Source organism: Nuphar pumila, chromosome 2, assembly GCF_984573655.1.
Source record: "Nuphar pumila chromosome 2, dmNupPumi1.hap1.1, whole genome shotgun sequence".
NCBI classification, from domain to species: Eukaryota; Viridiplantae; Streptophyta; class Magnoliopsida; order Nymphaeales; family Nymphaeaceae; genus Nuphar; species Nuphar pumila.
Window position 1 is genome coordinate 9,643,948 of NC_143250.1, and position 22,472 is coordinate 9,666,419.

The window sequence follows — 22,472 nt, forward strand, 5'->3', positions numbered from 1 at the left end:
TGCCTTGGTTTGGTTAGAAGTTAAGTCATTCTTTTTCCTTCTCTTGGTCTAAACAACCAATAGTTTAGTTGTAGTTAGGTGATAACTAATTCCTAGCTAACCGTATAGCCATTTCTAAATGGCCATTTATCTCAAATAGATACTTTTAAGTTTAAGAATTGAGTTTTTTGTGAAGTAGATATTGTCAAAAACAATTTTATAAAGTTGATCAAGCTTGGTTAACAGGGGCATGAACGAAATTGACCCTCAAGTCACCACGATCCCTGAAAACCATCAAAATTACCTCTATGCCCTTAGAACTTGCCGACCATGTTTCAAATGCATTTCAACTTTGATTTTGATGAAATCAAAACCATTCTTCTTTGATTTTCGATAGGAAAGCAATTATGTGTTTGGAAATTATAAAATAGAATTTCACAATTATGATTTTTTCCTTGGTGTTGTCGGGCATGCTATAACTTCGTATGAACTCTGATTTTGACGAAATCACTTTTTTTTTCTTTGAATTTTCGATGTGAATGCTACCATATTCTCGAATAACATAAATTATGGTTTTGTCATTACTGAAGAAAATGAAAAAATAATAATTTAGTAGTTCTTTCGATACTCATATTTCTCTTGAAAATTTTCAGATAAAAATAAATGTTGTCATATATCCGAGATTTAATGATCCAATAACTTTAGTAAATACCAGAGTATTATTGATAAATAATTTGATAATAATATTTAATCATAATTAATGTCATTAATTATGCAAAAATAGTTTATTTAGAATCCTAAAAAAATTATAGGCATTATTTATAACATTTAATCACAATTTTTGTGTTTTGAAATCACAACCATCCATCACTTCAATCACTACCATTCATTGCAAAAGCAATGTGGCCACCAACATTACTGATGCCATCAATTCAGAATGGATGGTGGTGATTGAAGTGATGGACTATATTAATTTCAAAACACATAAAACTTGTGTTTTGCCAAATCACCTTATCTGTCCTTTCAATTTCATATTTCATAAGATCTCTCTTTCTCTAGCTCTACAACTCCAACCCATTCCCAAAATCGGCCTCACAATTAAGGGTGCAAATGGACTGGATGAAGTTGGATATTTGATCCCAATCCAACGCATTACTTTAGGATTGAATCTTAAAATGAGATTAGAATGTACATTCAAATCGTAATGGGTTCCCCTATGATCAGACTTTTTTTGAATTCATAATAGCAGTCTCCATCTCTAACCATAGTTGCAAATATCACTGATATTGTGACAATTTGGCAATATGTTCAAAGCTATGTCAGATGGATAGACCATTGTTTACTTCATGTGCAGGGTCACAACATGACACGAGGATACGATACGTGAGACGTATGAGCAAGGATTTAATATTTTAATAAATTTTAGTTGTTTTAAAAATGTTTAAGAATAAATATTCTATACATTCAATATAAAAGATTGTTTTTTATAAATAAAATAACAAAAAAATCAGTGTTCCTGTATTGTATCTTGAGAAAGATTGCAAACTTGCAACATAAACTCGTCGCACCAAGCCATGGGGTTAATGTCAGTGACATTGTAACATAGGCTCAAAGGCCTATACTATACCCTCACAGCATAATATTTTATTAATGTCGCTTAGTTTGAAAATGCCGCTTGTTTGACATAAATTAATATGATAAAAGTCACTTTTTACAAAGTTTTTTACCTTATTAATATTTTATGCATACACTTCATATTTCTTTTAAAAAAATTAGGTTTTGCAAAAAAATGACATTTTTGTCACCGATATTTTTTCCAAGAACAATAATTCTTTTTGAGGAACTACAAGTATATATATGTTTTATACTATACATATATATTATATTTGTATTATCAAATTTTAAAAAAAGACTTAAAATATATTTAAAAAAACAAGCCAGCTGGCAATCAGCTGCGCACTAAAGTGTGCAATGTGATTGCACCTGATCTGTCATATCTCTTGTCTGATCCATATCAAATGTGGATCCAAGTTCAACTCTGTCATGTGGGATCTAGTTCGGGCTCGAAGCATGACTCGGATCGATTGCATAATGTTCGATCCGGATCTACCCTGACTACTGGACCGGTTCCCGTCCTACATGGTGGCGGTGCCAACCTCAACGCATCTGAACTTCGGCTACGTTCAATCCTCACCGCACATCTGAACCACTCGGAGAACTATGATAGTGGGCCCCATGCGATAGGAGATTCAACAAAATGGGTCCGGTACGACTCGCTTATTTACAATACGGTCCGATAGAGTTCGGAACCGGATCAGGTCTCTGATCGTCGCATAACGTTCGGATTCGGATCTACCATGATCCGGACATTATCCAAACCGTTTGCATCCCCAACTCCTGGCGCGCTCCCAAGTGAATTTTGCCAACTCTCTCACTCTCACTCTGACTCATGGCCGACTCCTCATCTCCTTCCTCCGCCCCCATTGTCGTACAACTGAGCGTCGGCGACTCAGAAGATGGCGATTACAACCCTCAAAGGACCAGAAGAATCACCAGGAGCAGTGCCAGTGGGAGGAGGAGCAACAGCCGAGGGAGGACGAGGAGGACGAGGAGGAGGAGAACCACCAGCTCCCCCATCGTCCGCTCCTTAAGCCCTGAGGAAGCGCAAGCGTCCGACGGCGATCGCCATCCAAGCGGCGCGATCGACAGCGAAGAAGACGGCGTTGGTGAGAAGGAAGAATCGAGGCAAGATTGCGGCGGAGCGAACGCGGACCAGGGTGCTAGCATGGACGATTCGAAGGATTTCAGTTGCCCAATTTGCACGGAGCCGTGGACGTCCACTGGCGCCCACCGCGTCTGGTACGCCGAGAGTGAATGCGCCTCTTTCGTTTTTCTTCCGTTCCTTTCGTCCCTTTCGATGTTTCCGTTCAAGCAGTTGGCTTTCTTGCTTCTCATTTTAGGAAAATGTTCCTTAATTTGCTGGTTCAATGTATTTTCTGTGTTTTTTATATTGGCGTTACCCTTAAATAAGAAATCGAACCGAAGTTAGTAAGAGGAAGAGGTCTACCTCCGTAACTCGAACGAGTACTAACTGCTAATTCCTGTGTCAAACTCGTGAGGGTAAATTCGCTTGTGATAGACAACGAACTGGATTGAAATTGGTCTTTCTAAGGCTTCAACTTGTTCAATTTTAGTATGAAACTGCAGAAAGTTTTATCTGTAGATTGGCATTTAGTGTTGTTAAGGTTGACCTGTTAATTTGTAATTCCATAATGAAAATTTGTGCATCAAACTTTGGGCTCTGAACGTTTAATCGATCGATCAAGATTCGTAATGTTTCTGCAGTTGGGCTTGAAAATGACTCAATCTTAACCATTAGGGATTGCGGGAGGTGCATCACTGCAGTACTCTCCATTCTTCCCAAGATCTCAGATTGACCCTTTCGAACTCGCACAACATTGCAAGGAGATTCATTTGACATTGATAACATAGATATCCATTTTTTTCCATTTTCAAGTAGCATATGGATTATGGAAGTTTCTTTGTAGTCGTGTTGGCCGTGTCATCCGAACCTTTCTTCTTCTTGTATGTTACTATTGGTGCAGCTTGAGATTCACAATGGGCATTGCCCGATAACGTGGATAGGATACAATTAAGTTTGTGCTTTGCAAAATCTCTGTTGAATTAGTGGCATGAAAGGTTAATAAATGCAATCTCATTGGGTATGTTTTGTATAGTAAGTGCTATTTTTTCTCTTGATAATTTAAAAGCTCATGCTCGAAGGCTGATGAGAAAGTAGGGATTGAATTATGTTATATGTAAATTGCCATTCCTGTTGGTTGTTTATGGTTCCAGCAACAGTTTTGCAGTTCATTGGGTTGCTACCTATGTAGTTCTTCTTCTTTCTCTTTTTCTTTTTTTCTTCTGTTTTTTATAGATATATATTTGTTATATATATATATATGTTTTCTACATATATTATGTATATATCTGTTTGTGTGTGTATGCATGTTCATGTGTCATATATAACATGATTTACTATTGGGCTTTACGATTTTTATGTATATACATGTGATTTATGATTTTACTAAAACATATGACAGATTAAAATATCATTATGTTCTGATTAAGTGGAACAATCATTCTTTATTTCTAGATTAATAGTTTTAGAGATTCCTACTTTTGGATCCTTTCAGTTTTCTCTCCCTCTTTTTCTTCTTTACTATTGACCCGATAAAAGGTAGATGAACTTTTAGTAACTTTGTGAATTGGTCTTCTTTGTTATTGTCAATCTTTTTTGTATTTCATGCTGGTACCTCTACAAACTAGTAATTATTTTCTGTTGATCTACAACTACCACTATTTCATTTCCAGCAACTCCAGACTAAACAAAGTGTTTATTGCAAATATGCAGTTGTCTTCCTTGTGGTCACGTATATGGCAGATCCTGCATCAATAAATGGATTGACCAATGTGGAAGAAATAATGGCGCGGTATAATTTCCTTACCTAGTTCATTATCAATTTTCTAACTTTTTTACTATTTTGGTTGTACATTTCACTATTCTGCTACTTTATTTTGCTTCTATGTTTAAGCTTTGTGGCTTCTTCAGTGTCCCCAGTGTAAAAAGAAGTGCAAAGTAAAAGATATTAGAAATATATATGCACAAAAAATAGCAGTTGCAGATGAAGACTTGCAGCAGGTATTGCTTTTCTATATTATTTATTCTAGGATGTGCATGTATTTTAGTTGATCCCGATGGTGATTTTTGTTGCATGGCAGGAAGTCGTCTCACTTCGAGCTGAGAATGAATTTCTTAGACTACAGGTACAACCACTATGATAAGTGAGACATTTGCCTAAGCAATCTTGGTATCAATTCTTTAGATAAGTAGGATAGAAATATTTCTTATGCATCCATCTTACCTTGTGAATGTCCCTCTGGTGGCTGATTAGATGCTCTTTTCTGCTTCTGCAACATTGACTGCTGGATTCTAGGTCTGTTAAGTATTTGGTCCACAAATTTCTTTTGTATTTGTGGGCCCATAGACTCTTTGTGTTACCATGGCGAAGAGCTTTAGAGGAGGATATTTTATTTTTATTTTATGTTTGTTCTGTACATGGGATAAGGCATGGAGATGGTGATGGTGATGATGATTTCATATTATATTCTTTTATTCTGGTAAAGTTGCAAATTATGATTTGTTCTTTTGAGCTACTCTTTCATACATATAGTCCGAATTTTCCCTTTTCCCTTTTCCCTTTGTTTTTATGGGAAACTACTACTACTCAAAATGCATATATTATTTTTAGATGATTTCAAGCATGTTAGCTGCAGGTATATGTGGAATTGGAAACTTTGGACAATTTGGCTTTACTTATTTATTATTTGTAGAACTTTTTAATATAAAAATACTATGCATTGGTTATTCAACATTAGATGGGTTCAGCTATATCTCATTTATATCCAGTATATCTCTTGCAACTGCATCACCCTGCACCCCAAAGGAGTATATACAGGAATAATCAGCAGTATTCATGTCATGATATAATTCACATTCTAACAAATGCTCCATTTGGTAAAATAGATTTAATTTACTCAAGAATATGTGAGCACCTATGTCACAGGGATTCGGCCAACTAGGTGTCTTACCCGCGTTGATGCGACGCGACGCGGATGCACGTGTGGGTGCGGCATCCGGTGCAGTCAACCTGACCCTGGGTGCGGCCAATGCACCCAGGGTCATTTATGTCCAACTTTTGGACTTTATATATATAATTTTTTATATTTTTGCCGCAGCCCCACACCCCCGTACCCAAGTTTTTTGAAAGTGCCGCACCCCCGCACCCGCACCCGCACCCGCACCCGCACCCATGTGACATAGGTGAGCACACATGAACGACATCTTGGGAGAGTTGAGGACTGGGGACAAAAGGAAATATGCTTGAATGAAATGTCAATGACCTGATGGTTTATCAAATTGGAGCATTCTCTATTGGGTCTTTGGTGGTCCATTTTTTGTTTCTTTGTACATATCATGTAGATTATTTGTTTACTTCAATTCTATTTTATAGTGGAAACAATCATTGGCAAGGCTTGGATAAATACTTTAAAATTTTGAAATATGGAAATTGATGCAAGTTGCAACTTACAACTAAAAGTATAGCTATATATAATATCCTCAATAAATTGGGATCTTGGACCACTGAAGCTGGGATTTTGTTGCACCATGGGCAAGAAGGAAAAGGAGGAAATCATAGCTCTTGTGAGAGATGGGCAGGCAGAGGCTTTTTTTGTCATTTTATGCCTCAGGAGTATTCTGGTCATTACATACTAAGACAATGGCAGATTGATTACATTGCTTTAATTTATTCATTATGTTTTATAGCAATGTATTATGTATTATTGGGATCAATAGTAATACTCAAGGAAAGTTATGTGATTTTACCTGCCCTATGCAGTTACTACTTACTAGTATATAGACACTAATGGGATGCCCCTAGGAATCAATTTTAGGGTCTCTTTCTTGCAGCCAAAAGCATCCCTCCTCATTGTCATTTTTCCCTTCTATTTCAAGACATACTGAAAATCATTTATGGTATCAAAGCAAGAAGCGATCACCAAGGTACTCATTATTCCCTTCTCCTCCTTAAATCTTCCTTACACCATTCTTTTGATCTCCTTTCTTGTTTGGATCCATTTTCTTTGATTCACCCTTCTAAAACTCTTCTTTCTTGATCTTCTTTATAATCCTTTTCTTCAAAATCAACCCCAAAACCTATTTTTCTCGTCTAGATCCATGTTTAATCAAAAGTGATTCACACAAGATCATGTTTGTTAAATTCTATAGAAGCATGGCTGGACCATGCAACACTTGACCCAACATTGTTTATGCTCCCATCGTCCAAAAAAATATCCACTTAGGTTGTGTTTGGGAGCCTGTTTTGGGGCTAGATATGCCAAATCTTGGATTTGACATATCTAAGATTTGAAGACTATGGGATTTGCCAAATTTGATTTGGGAGCATAGTATATCATTCTCGGGAATTTCTCGGTAAGGGAAAATCTCAGGAGATTTAAAAAAAAATGTTTTTCTCAGAAAAAACTTTGGAAAATCTCGGCAAATTTATATAAAATGTAAAAAAATAGCAAAAAATAAAGACAATAAAAAACATTATTTTATTTTGGAAAGACATCAGAAAATTCTCGGTGAGACGGTAAACCTAGTAAGTCCTCTGAAAAAACATCGGGAAACTCACGGACCACGTCCATTTGCTCCAAATGTGTCTCTTGGCTATCCGTAGCGGACACACTGATCAAGAACACCGCACAACCTTGCTTGCAATATTTAGTGATCTTCATCACAGACACAATCTTCACCTCACCCACCAGTCTAGTCGCCTGAAACACCAATGCTGACAGATTAGGTCGATTTAAGCTGACCTTTTTGCCTCGACATTGATGAGTCACATTATGCCGTGATAGCCAATCCATACCCTGAATGACATCGTAAAATGTCATTTCGAGTATGATAAGATCGGCTGACAACTCGTGTCCCTCTATGACTGCTCGAACTGTAGGGAGATACTTCGAACAATAGGTATTATATACCTATAAGAGAAGTAACTTTTAATGCGGTCTCTAAACTAAACGGTGCAATGTCATGTAACCCAGCAAAAGAAGAGGATATAAAAGAATGAGTTGCCCCCAAATCAAACATGACACAAGCAAGATGATCAACGACTACAATAATACCTTTGATCAAATTGGTCTGATCGTCCTGCTCTGTGGCCGTAGTAGCGTACACCTGTCTATTAGTCTTCCTCTGCACCTGCTGTTGCTGCCTGCCCTGGGCTCTTGACTTATTCAAACAATATTGGGCGATATGATCGGGCTGCTTGCATTGGTAGCAAAACCAATTGAAGAGAGGTCAAGAACCGAAAGGATGATTCTTGTTACATCTCTTGCATATCGGCTGTGTCTTTCTCTGTTGCTGTTGCTGCTGAAGACAATTCTTGTGGTTCCCCTGCAGAGTCTTCTGCTTCTTGCTCTGTGTCCCCTGTGTCTTGCCACCAGCAGGTGGGTTCTTCCGAGCTCCACCATTGTCGTTATCACCCTTCTTTGACTGCCCTATCTTGAATTGCTCCAACTCCTAATTTACGATGGAGGCCGATTCAATGACATCGCTGAATATCGTAGGACAACTAGTCATCATCCGAAAACGTAGCCTGTCCTTGAGCCCCCTCACATATTTCGCTGCCCTGATCGTTTCATCAACAAACAGGTTAGGGCAGTATCTTTACAAACTCTGAAATTTGGTAGTATAGCTCACCAAACTCATGTTCCCCTTCGTCAGCTCGAGGAACTACTGTTGTATTTTTTCCCTGGCGAAAGAAGGAAAGTATGCCTTAAAAAACTCCTCTCAGAAGGTCTCCCAGGGAATGGTCTCCTCAGTGACGTACTTCACTCTATGCATGGTGTCCCACCACTTCTTGGCATCACTTTTCAGACGGTATATGCCAAATCCAGTTAGTCAGTCCTGTGGTACAGGCAGGACACGAAAAACACACTCAATCTCCTCGACCTCTTTCTCAGTGACTTCAGGGTCAATCTTTCTGGAGAAAGTTGATAGATCTAACTTCAAAAATTTCTCGTAAGTCATTGTACCAGGGTTCGCAGTCATAACTGAAGCAAAGTGTACACACATCGTGGGCTAAGCAGTCTGTCCTCTGGTACAGGCAAGACACAAAAAGCACACTCAATCTCTTCGACCTAGCTCTCAACAACTTTAGAGTCGGCCTTTCTGAAGAAAGTTGGTGGATCCAACTTAAAAAATTTCTCGTAAGTCACTGCACTAGTGTTTGCGGTCACAACTGATGCAGGGTGCACACAAGTCGTGGGTTGAGCTCAAGCGCTTGAATATGCGTAGTCACAGTCTCAGCCAGTCTATTGAGGGCATTCGTCAGAAAATCTCTCTCCTCTTGCTAGTTTTTAGGCTCATTAGCACGAACACAAGTATACATCTAAAAAAAATTGAACTAAAAATTATCGGTAAATTTATACCTCTAGATCAAGCCTACCCCCTTAGGATTGATCCTGTTAAAACAATACATTTATATCAAGCATACAATTTAAATCATCACACACTGATTTAAATATAACTATCCATACAATAAAAAATAAATGTTTTCATAAATTCAAGGCATTAAGTAAACAAAAATTCACAAGATACCCCTTAGGAGTGATGTAGAGACTGTTTCTAGAGTGCAAGTTTATGATCTGTATGGTGGTGGTTCTGACTAGCTTTGATACCAACTCTGTAACGATCCCAAACTGACCTTCGAAAAATGCAATTTTTTTTAAACAATTGCGGAAAAACTTTCCAAGGACCAGGGCACATTACAAATTTAATATTTACAACCCATCAACCATTTCAGACATAGAATAAATTTAAACCATGACTGAAATTAAATTAAATTTAATTGAATAATCTCAATGAAGTTTCACACCGTTTTCAAAACAAAAAGACAAAGCATCCATATCCGTCAGAACTCGATCCACCAAATCCATAACCCTTGAGTCCTCCAGCCAGCTAGTCCCATCATCACGAAGCCTCAACGCCTGAAAAACATTTTTAGAAAACTGGCAAGAACTGAAGTTCTCGTATGAGACCTTCTAAATTTCCAATAGTAAGGAAATATCATAAAGTAAATTAAGCATAAATTTAAGAGGATTTACAAGTAACATATCATCAGAACATACTTACCATCTAAGCAGTTCAAGCAAACACTCAACAATTGCATGCTAAATTAACATTTAAGGATAGCATGAAATCAATGCTAAACATTTAGGGATGCATGAATCAATGCAACATGCATGAACAACTTTTTAAGTTAATTTATCAGAATTGCTTTTGCATGCATGTCTCTATTTAATGCACACAAATTTAATTTTGACTTTCTTATAAACTTGCAGATACTCAAAATGGGCAAAGTTCTCGAGGTTCAAGGCAGTTTTCAGTTGTAGCTTAACACACAATTTGTATTTTAATTACTGGGTTCTACACTTGTTATTCGATCGATATTAAGAATCATCACCATTAATCAGAACATTATGAATCATCACCTAATGCCGAGATATCAAGAAAATCATCATCCATTGACGTCACTTTCTTGGTGTACCAATAAGTGCAGTTAGTCAATAACACCACCCTTAGACAAAGTGGTTGAAAGTTCCCTACAACCGTGGCTGGGAACACAAACCACTCATTGGGTTCTTAGGCATAACAAATGTTTACAGTGTTTAGTTGTTAGATTTCACTAGGATTTGTCACACGTAAAAAGAGAGATGAAAGAGAAAGGAGGAGTTGCATCTGTCACGATTTTTAATAATAAAATTGTGACCTAAAATGTGTATATATATTCTTTGTTTACAGTATGAATCGGGTCTGATATATTATTCAGACCCAGAATACAAAATAACAAATACAAGTAAAGAATACACAGACAATACACAGACAAATAGACTTTTTCACCCTCCTCAAGTTGATCATGGTTTTGAACCATAAACAACTTGCCTTTAAGTGTCCAAAAACGATCCTTGGTCAAGCTTTTTGTGAATATGTCTGCAACTTGTCTTTCAGTGTTAACAAATTCAGGCTCGATCTCTTTTTCTTCAACCTTTTGTCTCACAAAATGTTGATCTATCTCAATGTGTTTGGCACGACTGTGATGAACCAGATTGAATGACATGTTGAGAGCACTTTGATTGTCGCACAACAAGATAGACTGAGATATCACTTCTCTCACTTCGGTTAGCAAATGCCGGACCCATGTAACTTCAGCAGTAGCGGCAACCATGGATCTGTACTCGGCCTCAGGACTTGATCTAGCAATGCCTTTTTGTTTTCTACTGCTCCAGGATACTAAGTTTCTTCCAATGAAGATGCAATATCTTGATGTAGACCTTCGTTCATCTGGATCCCCTGCCCAGTCTGCATCACAATATACAGTAATTTCGCACATGTCCTTGCCAGATGGTTTTGGAGAGTATATCAATCCATCCTCAATTGTGCCTTTCAGATATCTGAGTATCCTTTTAACAACCTCCATATGCCCAGTACGCGGTTCATGCATGAACTGGGACACCTGATTGACTGAATAAACAATATTAGGTTGAGTGAATGTGAGATACTGTAACATCCCCATTAGGCTGCAGTAGCTGGTGGGATCCTCACACAAGTCTCCATCATGGGCACTCAGCTTTTGGTGAAGAATACTTGGAGTCCCTAGAGGTTTACAATCCTTCATACCTGCTTTGGTTAGAACGTCCATCGTATACTTGTGTTGGGTGAGAGTCAACCCATCAGCTCGGCTATCAACTTCAACTCCAAGAAAATAACGTAGGGCTCTAAGGTATTTCATTTTGAATCTCTGACTCAGTAGTTTCTTTACTTCTTTGATATGATCCTCAAAGTTTCCTGTGATGACAATGTCATCAATATAAATTAGCAATAAGGTGATCACATTTTGCCCTCTAAAGATAAACAATGAGTGATCTAGTAGGGAGTGAGCAAAGCCATGCTTCTGAATCTCAAGAGAGAAGCTGTCAAAGCAAGAGCGAGATGCTTGCTTTAGACCATAGATAACCCTTTTTAGTCTTTATACATTTGTGTTACAATCTTCCTCATAATATCAAGGTGGTTGTTCCATGTAAACTTCCTCATTCAAATCTCCATGCAAAAATGCATTCTTAACATCAAGCTGACTCAGTGTCCATCCATGTTCAACAACTATGGAAAGAATGATTCGAATCGTTCCCATTCTCACCACTGGACTAAAAGTCTCATCATAGTCTTGTCCTGCTTCTTGTGTGAAACCCTTTGCTACGAGTTTTGCCTTGTATCGTTCAATGGTTCCATCTAGTTTATATTTTATTTTGTAGACCCATTTGCATCCTACCACATTTCTGTCAGGCGGTCTGGGAACAATTTCCGAGGTTACACATTCATGCAAGGATTGCATTTCATCATTCATGGCTTCTACCCATTTCTTAGAAGTGGCTGCCTGATAGTACATAATAGGTTCATCCTCCTTGTTGAGAGCAGTCAAAAAGAGGGAGAAATTGTTGTAGCTAACCCACCTATCAATAGGATGCCGCATGCGACTAGACCTCCTGACGTCAAGGGTGTGTGAGGAGGTAGGTGCAACCTCTTGAGCCCGATTTAGGAGTTTTGAAGCAGTTGTTCTCTGTTTGGTGTAGGAAATGCTTTTATACCTTCTCGATTCCAATGGTGGTGCTGCTTCACAACTCTGTGATTCCGATGTACCAACGATCTTGGAACTCTCTTCTTCGTGTTGCACACAGTCCGAATGACATTCTTCATTCGAACTATCAAAGAGCTCTGAATTCAGTCAAGGGTAATAAACTTCAACTGAGGTAGATGGCATGTCACCTATGTCAATTTTATGATCGAAGTTCAGCTCGTCAAAAACAACATTTTTCAAGATTTTGGTGCGTCAACTAATGGGATCATAACATCTGTATCCTTTGTAGTCATCCGCATATCCCACAAATCTACATTTATGAGGCTTATCCCGAAACTTGTTTCTCAATGACTGATCAATATGCACATAACAAACACATCTAAAAACACGTAAGTCATGATACTCTGGATGAATTCCAAAAAGGCAGTGATAAGGAGATTTGTTTTCTAAAACAACCATGGGCAGTCTATTTATCACATGTATAACAAAATGAAAAGCTTCTGTCCACATATTGATGGGAAGATGACTATCATGGAGCATACTCATCGCACTTTCAACAATATGCCTATGTTTGCGCTCAACAATCTCATTCTGTTGTGGCGTGTGTTAAAATGTAAAACTGTACATATATGTATATATAATAATATTATATTATTATTATATATATATATATATAAATACATTTTTAATTTCTTTCTTTTCTGTATTTTTTTTCCTTTATTTTTATTTTTTGTCTTTATGTCATCTAGTTCAGTTTGAACTAGAATGACTGTTGCTAGTCAAGTCCTGTCCAGACTTGACTAGCAATAGAGCTGTTGGACTGACACAGTCCAACAGCTCTTAATAGAGCTGTTGGACTGTGCCCAACAACTCTATTGAGTCCTCTTTCAGCTGTGTATATAAAGGGGTGCAGCCCCTCTTGTATTTCACTCCAATGCTTCTTAAGCAATTGGTTTTTCATATCAATAAAGAATACATTTTTATTTTTATTTTGTTTCCAGTTATACCCTTTTTAAGGGTTATGCTTTAGTGTCATTCTTGACACTTGCTCTTGTTAATCAAAGCTCGTGTTTCGAAGATCCCCATTTCATTTCATGGTATCAGAGCCGCGGAAGTACTAAATCTTGAGGAAAAGCTGCCTCGGTTTTCGTGCCCATTTGCAAAAGTGTTCGCCACTTGAAGAGAAGTGTTTTATCACTTCATTGGAGAAGATTTCACATCTTGTTGTATTGTTTTTTTTTTCTTTCTTTCTCATTTTCCTTCTTGTTTCTCTTCTATCCCTATTCTTTCTCTCCTTGTAATCGATGGATGACAATGATAAAGTCACCATCATGCCTATGAAACTAAGCGATACGAACTATGTAACATGGGCTTCAATCATGAAGCACCATATATGGGGAAAAGGCTTATGGGGGATTGTGGATGGTTCCGATTCGGAACATAAGCTATCTCTTACTAAAAAGGAGGGAGATAAAGACGTCCCTCTATCGGAAGAAGAGAAAATCAAGGCTATTGCCTCATACGAGAAGAAATGGAAAGAATGGAGAATATCTCATGCGAAGATAATGTCATGGCTTATCAATAGCGTTGACATTAAAAAATGCTCAAGTCTTGCCAAATTTGATCATGCCGATAAGGCATGGGAATACCTTAAGAATATGTATTCCCTTAAAGATATTGCACACGTGTGCAACCTCCAAGAAAAAGTTCGAATGATGACACAAGGAGACAAAACTATTCGTGAATATTACAATGGGTTGTCCGAACTTTGGGAAGAACTTTCCCTTTTAGAACCAAAGTGGCATTGTGCCGAAGACATCGAGCTTCGTCAGAAACAACTCGATGTTGAACATTTTTACCAGTTTATCACTGGATTAAGGCCGGAATTTGAAACCACTAAATCGGCCCTACTTCACCGGGGAAAAATTCCTTCTATTGTTGAAACTATTGAAGAGTTAACAATGGAAGAAAATCGTCTCCGGAAAGGTTCTTTAAAAATTGAAGATGATTCCGTTTTAGCCGTGTCTAGACCAGGGAATCATGTTCGATCATATAGGCCTCCTCACTTTAACCGACAAAATGGTGACTATGATAAGAAGAAAGTTATTTGTCATCACTGTCATGAACCGGGACACTACAGGCCACAATGTCCCAAACTTAAGGAGCTGAGAGAAAAAAGAGCTGCAATTGCTGGATCGGAGCCTAAAGATCAGGATGCACCAGTTTCCCTGGCCCAACTAATGGAGATCCTTCAGCCTCTCATCAAAGGTGCCTCTTCCTCATCTGAAGCTTCAACCGGCGCAGCAGCCTCATCTTTTTCTGATTTAGGTAAAATTTCTTGGCTTCTTGACTCTGGTGCATCTTTTCATATGACCCCAAATAATCAAAGTCTATCCAAATGTGTTAAAAATAAAACAAGTGTGTCAAAGGTCTTTACTGCTGATGGGACTTCTCTTGAAATAGAAGGAATAGGAGATTTTGAAAAAATTTATAAAACAAAAAATTTTTTTATTCCAGAAATTAGACATGTTCCCAAATTAAATTTAAATCTTTTATCTGTATCTCAAATTTCTAATTATGGGTGTAATATTTCTTTTTCTTCTCATGGTTGTTGGGTACAGGATCGCCAGTCAGGCAAGCTGATTGGGGAAGGCCATAGAGAAGGAGGACTCTATTACATGGATTTTTTGGAAATGCCGAAGAAAGCTTTTTGTTATAATATTCAAAAAATAGAGTTGGAACTGTGGCATAAGAGACTTGGTCACCCACATATAGCCAAAATCCAACATTTTCCAAATCTAGGGAAATTTTGTAACTCTGAATCATTTGATTGTAAAGATTGTATTCTCGGCAAAATGAAAAGATTACCATTTCAGAACATAACCTTTTTCTCTTCAAGACCACTTGAATTAATACACTCGGATGTTTGGGGTCCTGCACCAGTAATTTCTAAAGGAGGATTTGTTTACTATGTTATTTTTGTCGATGATTTCTCCCGACATACGTGGATGTACTTTCTCAAACATAAGTCTGAAGTATTTTCATACTTTCAAACTTTTCATAATATGGTTAAAAACAAATTTCAAAATGATATTACTATTTTTTGCACAGATTCAGGGGGAGAGTTTTTATCCACAGATTTTCAAAATTATCTTAAATTGCATGGCATCACACATCAAAGATCTTGTCCTTATACACCTCAACAAAATGGACTGGCAGAACGAAAACATCGCCATATTATAGAAACCACTAGAACTTTATTAATAGCAAATCAAGTCCCTAAAGACTTTTGGGCAGAAGCTGCCTTAACTGCCACCTATCTCATTAATAGGATGCCATCTTCTTCGTTACAACATATCACTCCCATTGAAAAACTTATGAACATTTCTCCAGACTACTCTAGATTAAGAATATTTGGGTGCAAATGTTTCATATTTACTGACAAAAATGATAAACTTTCCCCTCGTGCGATTCCCTGTGCCTTTTTAGGATATGCTGAAAACCAGAAAGGTTATAGATGTTTTGACTTCAAAAATAATAAACTATATGTGTCTAGAAATGTTTCCTTTCTTGAAAAGGAGAGCTTCTTTGATTTTAGAAAATTAAAAGACGTCACTGAGTACTCCTTTTTGCTAGATCTAACATCAACATCTGATGAATATGACCTTGATTGTAACTTTGATGATGATCCAAGAATTATTGATCTTAATGTTGAAAATGAAGAAGTTCATAGAGATACTAGTATTCAATATTCCAGGCGACAAGAGTCTAATACTCCATGTGCACTTGAGAAATATTCTAACATTCCAACTAGACAATCATCCCGAATCTCGAGGCCTCCAGAAAAGTTTGTATCATACGAGTCTTTCTCACCCACATATAGGGCAGTTATTGCATTAATTCACTCATATGAAGAACCATCCACATATTTTCAAGCAAAAAATGATATCAAATGGATAGAAGCCATGAAAGTTGAATTAGATGCACTTGAAAAGGCTTCTACATGGAATATTCAAGATCTTCCTCCAGGGAAGAAAACTATAGGATGTCGATGGGTTTATAAAATTAAAACCAAGAGTGATGGTACTCTTGAAAGATATAAAGCTCGTTTAGTAGCCAAAGGTTATGCCCAAGAATATGGGATTGATTATGAAGAAACCTTTGCTCCGGTGGCTCGTATGACTACTGTCCGAACCTTAATTGCCTTAGCTTCTATCAAAAAATGGTCTATTTTTCAAATGGATGTCAAAAATGCTTTTTTAAATGGAAAGCTAGTTGAAGAAGTATATATGGAACCCCCTCCTGGTCTAAGTATTCCTAAGGGTAAAGTCCTTCGCTTAGAAAAAGCTCTTTATGGACTTAAACAAGCACCAAAAGCTTGGTATGATAGGTTTAGTCGTGTTATGATTGATATTGGTTTTCAATTCTGTTTAACTGACACTGCTTTGTTTATTAAGAATTCTGATGCAGGGATCATTGTGCTTCTTCTCTATGTGGATGATATGATCATCACCGGAAGCGATAAACAGGGAGTTGAAACAATCAAAACACTTCTTAAATCTCATTTTGAAATGACTGATTTGGGCTTGTTGAGATATTTTTTAGGCATTGAAGTTGCTTATTCTCCTAGAGGATATTTATTATCTCAGACTAAATTTGCTTTTGATATTGTTTTCAGGTCTGGTATTACTGATGATAAGAAAGTTGACACTCCAGAAGTTGTTAATGTTAAAATGAAGATTGATGATGGAGAACTTCTTGCAGACCCTACTCCTTACAGACAGCTTGTCGGGGCACTTTCCTATCTATCCATTACCAGACCAGATATAGCACATGCTGTTCATACAGCAAGTCAATTTCAACATGCTCCTACTTCTGTTCATATGGGAGCAGTCATGCGTATTATCAGATACATCAAGTCCTCTCTTTCACGAGGACTTTTCTTATCTTTCTCCTCTTCTCTTGATTTAATTGCATATACTGATGCTGATTGGGGAGGTGATCCCAATAACAGACACTCAACCACTGGCTTTTGTGTCTTTTTAGGGGAATCATTAATCTCGTGGAGGTGTAAAAAGCAGCAGAAGGTATCTCTCTCATCCACCGAAGCTGAATACAGAGCCATGGCAACCACGACCATGGAAGTAGTTTGGCTCCGACGACTGCTTGCTGACATGGGAGTTGAAGCAACAAAGGCTTCACAAATGTGTTGTGACAACAAAAGTGCGATCTACATTGCCAGTAACAGAACATTCCACGAACACACCAAACACATCAAAATGGATTGTCACTACGTCAGAGAGGAATATCTACACGGGATAATTGATCTGCCATATGTCACTTCAGAATATCAGTTAGCAGACCTCTTTACAAAGCCTCTCGCTGCTCCCCGATTTCACTTTCTCTTAGACAAACTTTCGCTCATTGTACCGTAAGTTTGAGGGGGAGTGTTAAAATGTAAAACTGTACATATATGTATATATAATAATATTATATTATATATATATATATATATATAAATACATTTTTAATTTCTTTCTTTTCTGTATTTTTTTTCTTTTATTTTTATTTTCTAGACTTTATGTCATCTAGTTCAGTTTGAACTAGAATGATTGTTGCTAGTCAAGTCCTGTCCAGACTTGACTAGCAATAGAGCTGTTGGACTGACACAGTCCAACAACTCTTAATAGAGCTGTTGGACTGACACATTCCAACAGCTCTAAATAGAGCTGTTGGACTGTGCCCAACAACTCTATTGAGTCCTCTTTCAGCTGTGTATATAAAGGGGTGCAGCCCCTCTTGTATTTCACTCCAATGCTTCTTAAGCAATTGGTTTTTCATATCAATAAAGAATACATTTTTATTTTTATTTTGTTTTCAGTTATACCCTTTTTAAGGGTTATGCTTTAGTGTCATTCTTGACACTTGCTCTTGTTAATCAAAGCTCGTGTTTCGAAGATCCCCATTTCATTTCAGCGTGTGTGGGCATGACACTCTTCTTCCTATCCCATTATTTTGAAGAAAAGAAATGAAGTCACTGGATGTGAACTCCCCTCCTCCATCACATTGGAAAAATTAAATGGACTCGGAGAATTGATTTTTTACTAAGGAGAGGAAGTTCTGAAACAAAAAGAAAACTTCAAACTTATTTTTCATGAAGTATATCCAGGTGTATCAAAAGTAACTGTCAACAAAAATTAGATAGTACTTGCTTCCAAATCCAGAGTTGACTGGAGCAGGCCCCTATACATCAGAACATATTATCTCAAAAGGCTTTGAAGCTCTCTTATTAATGGAACGAAAATGTAATACATGACTCTTGCATGAAAGACAACTGGAACACTTTTGACTTCTCTCTTCTACATTGAGACTTTCTTTTGGAATGAGATTATTAGAAATAAGTTTCTCAATAAAATGACTCCCACAATGTCCTAAACGACTGTGCCATAGAGAAGACTTATTACATTCAGAAATACTAAGAACATTTTCAGATCCTATATTCAAAATTGCTAAATCGGATCTTCTACAAGATTTAGGACTCATAACGGGTCTAACTAGAGTCCTAGCTTCACTTAAACTCTTGAATTTCTCCTGAATTTAACTTGAATTTCTCTTGAATTTAACTTGAATTTTGCTCGAATTTAAAAGTTAAAATGAATAAAATTTCATATATGGATCTCTTCAATGGGCCCTGGACCATGTCCAGGGCCATACTGACATCAGCCTATATATAACTATTTATTATTTTTAGACATAAATATAGTTATTTATTTAAAATTATACTTTTAAAATTTAAAAATTTAAAAATTAGAGGAAAATTACGAGATATTACATAAATGCACAACAAGAATTCATATGATCATGTCCTAGCTGAGGTAAATGATTATTTTGTCCTTCACTTCACTGACACTGTTCTCATTGTTGCAGCACGATAAACACACACACAGACACAAACGAGCATACATGCATATTTAAAATTGGCTTGAGGCCAAGCTTGATCGAGGCATGAACCTAAGAGAGCCAAGCTTGAACAGTCCACACTTATCTTGATTTGCTTGTTTAACATCATTAATCAATTTTTATATGTTTTACATTCATGTCAAATATTTCATTTTTGTTGAAGTTGAGAATTCTAGGAGTTCCTTATTAGTGGAGCTTTGATGTTAATTGATGGATTAACCTATGAACAACTATGACAGTTTCCATATTCATGTTCGTGCCCAGTCTTTGAAGATATATATTGCATTATAATAGACTTATTTGTCTTTGGAAATATGTACTGTGTTATAGTAGTCACTTATTTACTTTGTATTTATGCTTTTGATGTTGAATCATTCATGCAGAAAAAAAAATTGTTTGAGGAAGTTGATCAACTTAAGGTAAATCATGTTTTGTTCACTTTAATATTGAGTACGTTGTGTGCTAGACATTATGTGGTTTTATATAGTCCCCTCCTATTGATTGCATGTAATGAGTGTTTTTTACTTTTTATTTTATGCATGTAACATATTTGAATGGTGATCACCATGATATTTCTAGTCATATCTTGTTATTCAGTGTGGTAAATATATTGGCTTTAATAAACGTTAAAGAATGAATTTATTCAGGAGTTGTTCATTCCAAGATGAATTAACGGGATTTGCTACATTTCCATGAGATAGTGGGCAGTTATCAGGCATGACTCTTGGTAAAACCCTGATGAACACATACAGGGCTAGATTGCTAAATAATACAAGCAACCATGAATATTATGGTATCCCTCGAGGGTACAAAAGGTAAGCACATATATGTGTACGTATCATACCAGGATATTTTTAAAACATCTTCAAAATTAAAATGTGGCATTGTTGTTATGATAATATCACGATGTTATTGTGGCAATATCTCTATATACTTTGAAACAATTTTCTATCATTATATTTTAAAAAATTTTCTTATTCTTTATTTATTTACATTTTAAAATTTTCATTATGTTAAAAAAATTGCTAAGACCTATTCTTTCTTATTTAGTTGCAATTTTATTATTTTTTCAGTTTTTGAGTGCTGAGATTTTTTTTTTTTGGAATTTATTGAAAACCTCTAATATCCCAAAGATTTTACCTGCCCAGATATTGCCAAGACGATATATATGTGGCTATGGTCTATGACCTCTATATGTATTATATATGTTGGTGTGTGTGGGTAGGTATGTGGGCACACACATCACCCACATAAAAGACTAATACATTTAAAAATTTTATATAACCAAGTTTTTTCAAAATTAAAAAAAAATGAACTAGATAACGTCAATCATAAGTATGAACTGTCTCCAAGGGGCCTTATATGTTTAAAAAAAAAATAATAAATAAATGCAACTTAAACTGCATTTATAGCATATCATAAAATATACCCCATATCAGGGTGTATTGTAAGATATAGGGGCATATCATAAGATACACCCGACACAAGTACGATACACACCCGTGTCAAGTTACAGGTGCATATCGTATCGGGATACCCCCATCGAGACAATACATATCATAGCATATTGTATGGTACAGTAGAAGCATTACATAGGATACCTCATCAGTAGGAATGCTGCCTAAGAAGCCCTACCCTATTGCCAAATCATTTGTCTAAAGCACTCATGCTGCTGATTATGTAATAGCAACATTTGCCAATTAGAGGATTTAGGTCATATTTAATCTGTAAACCCTGAATATTCTAAATGCAATACAAATATGACGAGATAAGTGCATTAGCATAACAAATTATCTTGGCTCCTGGTGGCAGTACATACCTTATAGTACGAGAGTGCTCTTGTCAGGTCTCCAGTCTCCATGAAAATACTAGCAAGATTAGACCAAGCAATAGCAAAAGACGGCTGAATACGTATGGCCTCAACATAGCAACTGTATGCCTGAAAGATTATGGCATTGTGTAATTAATAAGTTGCTTGATTATCATTATGCTGACAACATCCTCCAAGTAAACCCTTTCTGAATAAGTTTCTCTACTACTGGAATAAAGAGAACCTTGCAACACCATAACTCCATCATGTGTTGAACAAGAACGAGGGAGAATTGTCCCAAAAAAATGAACCTGAATAAATTTTAAAAGAAAACCAGAAACATATGGCCGTACTTCCATTACAATACATTTAAAGTTGCTGCAAATACTAGACAAACCAAACAAGAGAATAGGACATATGCTTAAACAAAAGCAAGAGTAAAGATAACCCAAGACAAACTATATCACAGGGACACTCCAATTCACTCTTGTGTCATGTCCTCTAATACACCATCCTTAATGGAAATTTCCAAAAAATGGCATCCCTTGCCCTTTTTCTGTGTCCTTGTGACACAGAAGACAAGTTTGAAATTCTTAGTGGTTTTCAACTTTGCAAGGGTTATCTTCAACTCTTGACAAAAGCAAAGAAAAAAAACAGAAAATCCAAAGAATCCATGTCGCCATAAAACCATGAACCACACAACGTGCTACAGATCCAGATGGACAGAATGTAATTCAACTTCATAAAGGAATATCTTTCACCCTTCACTAAGCAAGGAAGAGGACAGGAAACCTCAATCTAATGATGAGTTTTGAACTACAAAAAGGATGTGAAATTGGCCACCTAGTATGAGACCAGTGAATATCAGAATATTGTTTCATTTGGTAACTCTCTTTTTTATGATTCAAATAAAACCATGAAGATATGACCAATACCAAGTGATCAAGATGCTCATAGTTTTAGACAAATTTAACAAAATTAACCAGAAGAACATGTTTGATCCCAAAAATGGAAAGTTCAAATCTACATTTGAAAGCTAAAATTTGAAGTGTCTAGAGGTGTTGGTATCACCAAGTGCTGGTCATAGCTGACTGTAGGAGTACCTTAGTAACTCAAGTCTTTAGTACTTTTGACTTGAAATGCATGACAAATCCACAATTTCTGAGTCGCCAAGTCATTTCCGAATCACTTTAATATGAATTGTGTTCACATCATTCTAATGTGAACATATGGAACATGTGTCCATGTGTTCATGCATGTGTATTATGTTGGTTTCTCACAATATTATTTCAAAATATTCACAAGCCATGAGAAAAAGTTCTCCTAATTTCGATGAATCACAATATTAGCACGATTTTTCTAGACTCCAGCTTTTTTTAGTCTCCAGTTTTAATATCTGTTCACATTTATTTTATTTTCCTATGTTTTTTAAATGTTGTATACCCTAAGATTTTCCA

At 36.6% G+C, this 22,472-nt stretch overlaps 1 protein-coding gene across 1 annotated transcript in view; it reads left to right on the plus strand.

The window, feature by feature from the left end:
* Window positions 1-2,428: 2,428 nt before the first annotated feature.
* The window catches only part of LOC149844701 (uncharacterized), a 115,775-nt gene continuing 95,731 nt past the window's right edge, over window positions 2,429-22,472 (plus strand). Inside the window, exons 1-5 of the mRNA XM_089985978.1 lie at window positions 2,429-2,838; window positions 4,394-4,472; window positions 4,592-4,681; window positions 4,762-4,806; window positions 19,589-19,624. Coding sequence (XP_089842104.1) covers window positions 2,429-2,838; window positions 4,394-4,472; window positions 4,592-4,681; window positions 4,762-4,806; window positions 19,589-19,624 — 660 coding nt within the window. The remainder of the gene's footprint in view (window positions 2,839-4,393; window positions 4,473-4,591; window positions 4,682-4,761; window positions 4,807-19,588; window positions 19,625-22,472) is intronic.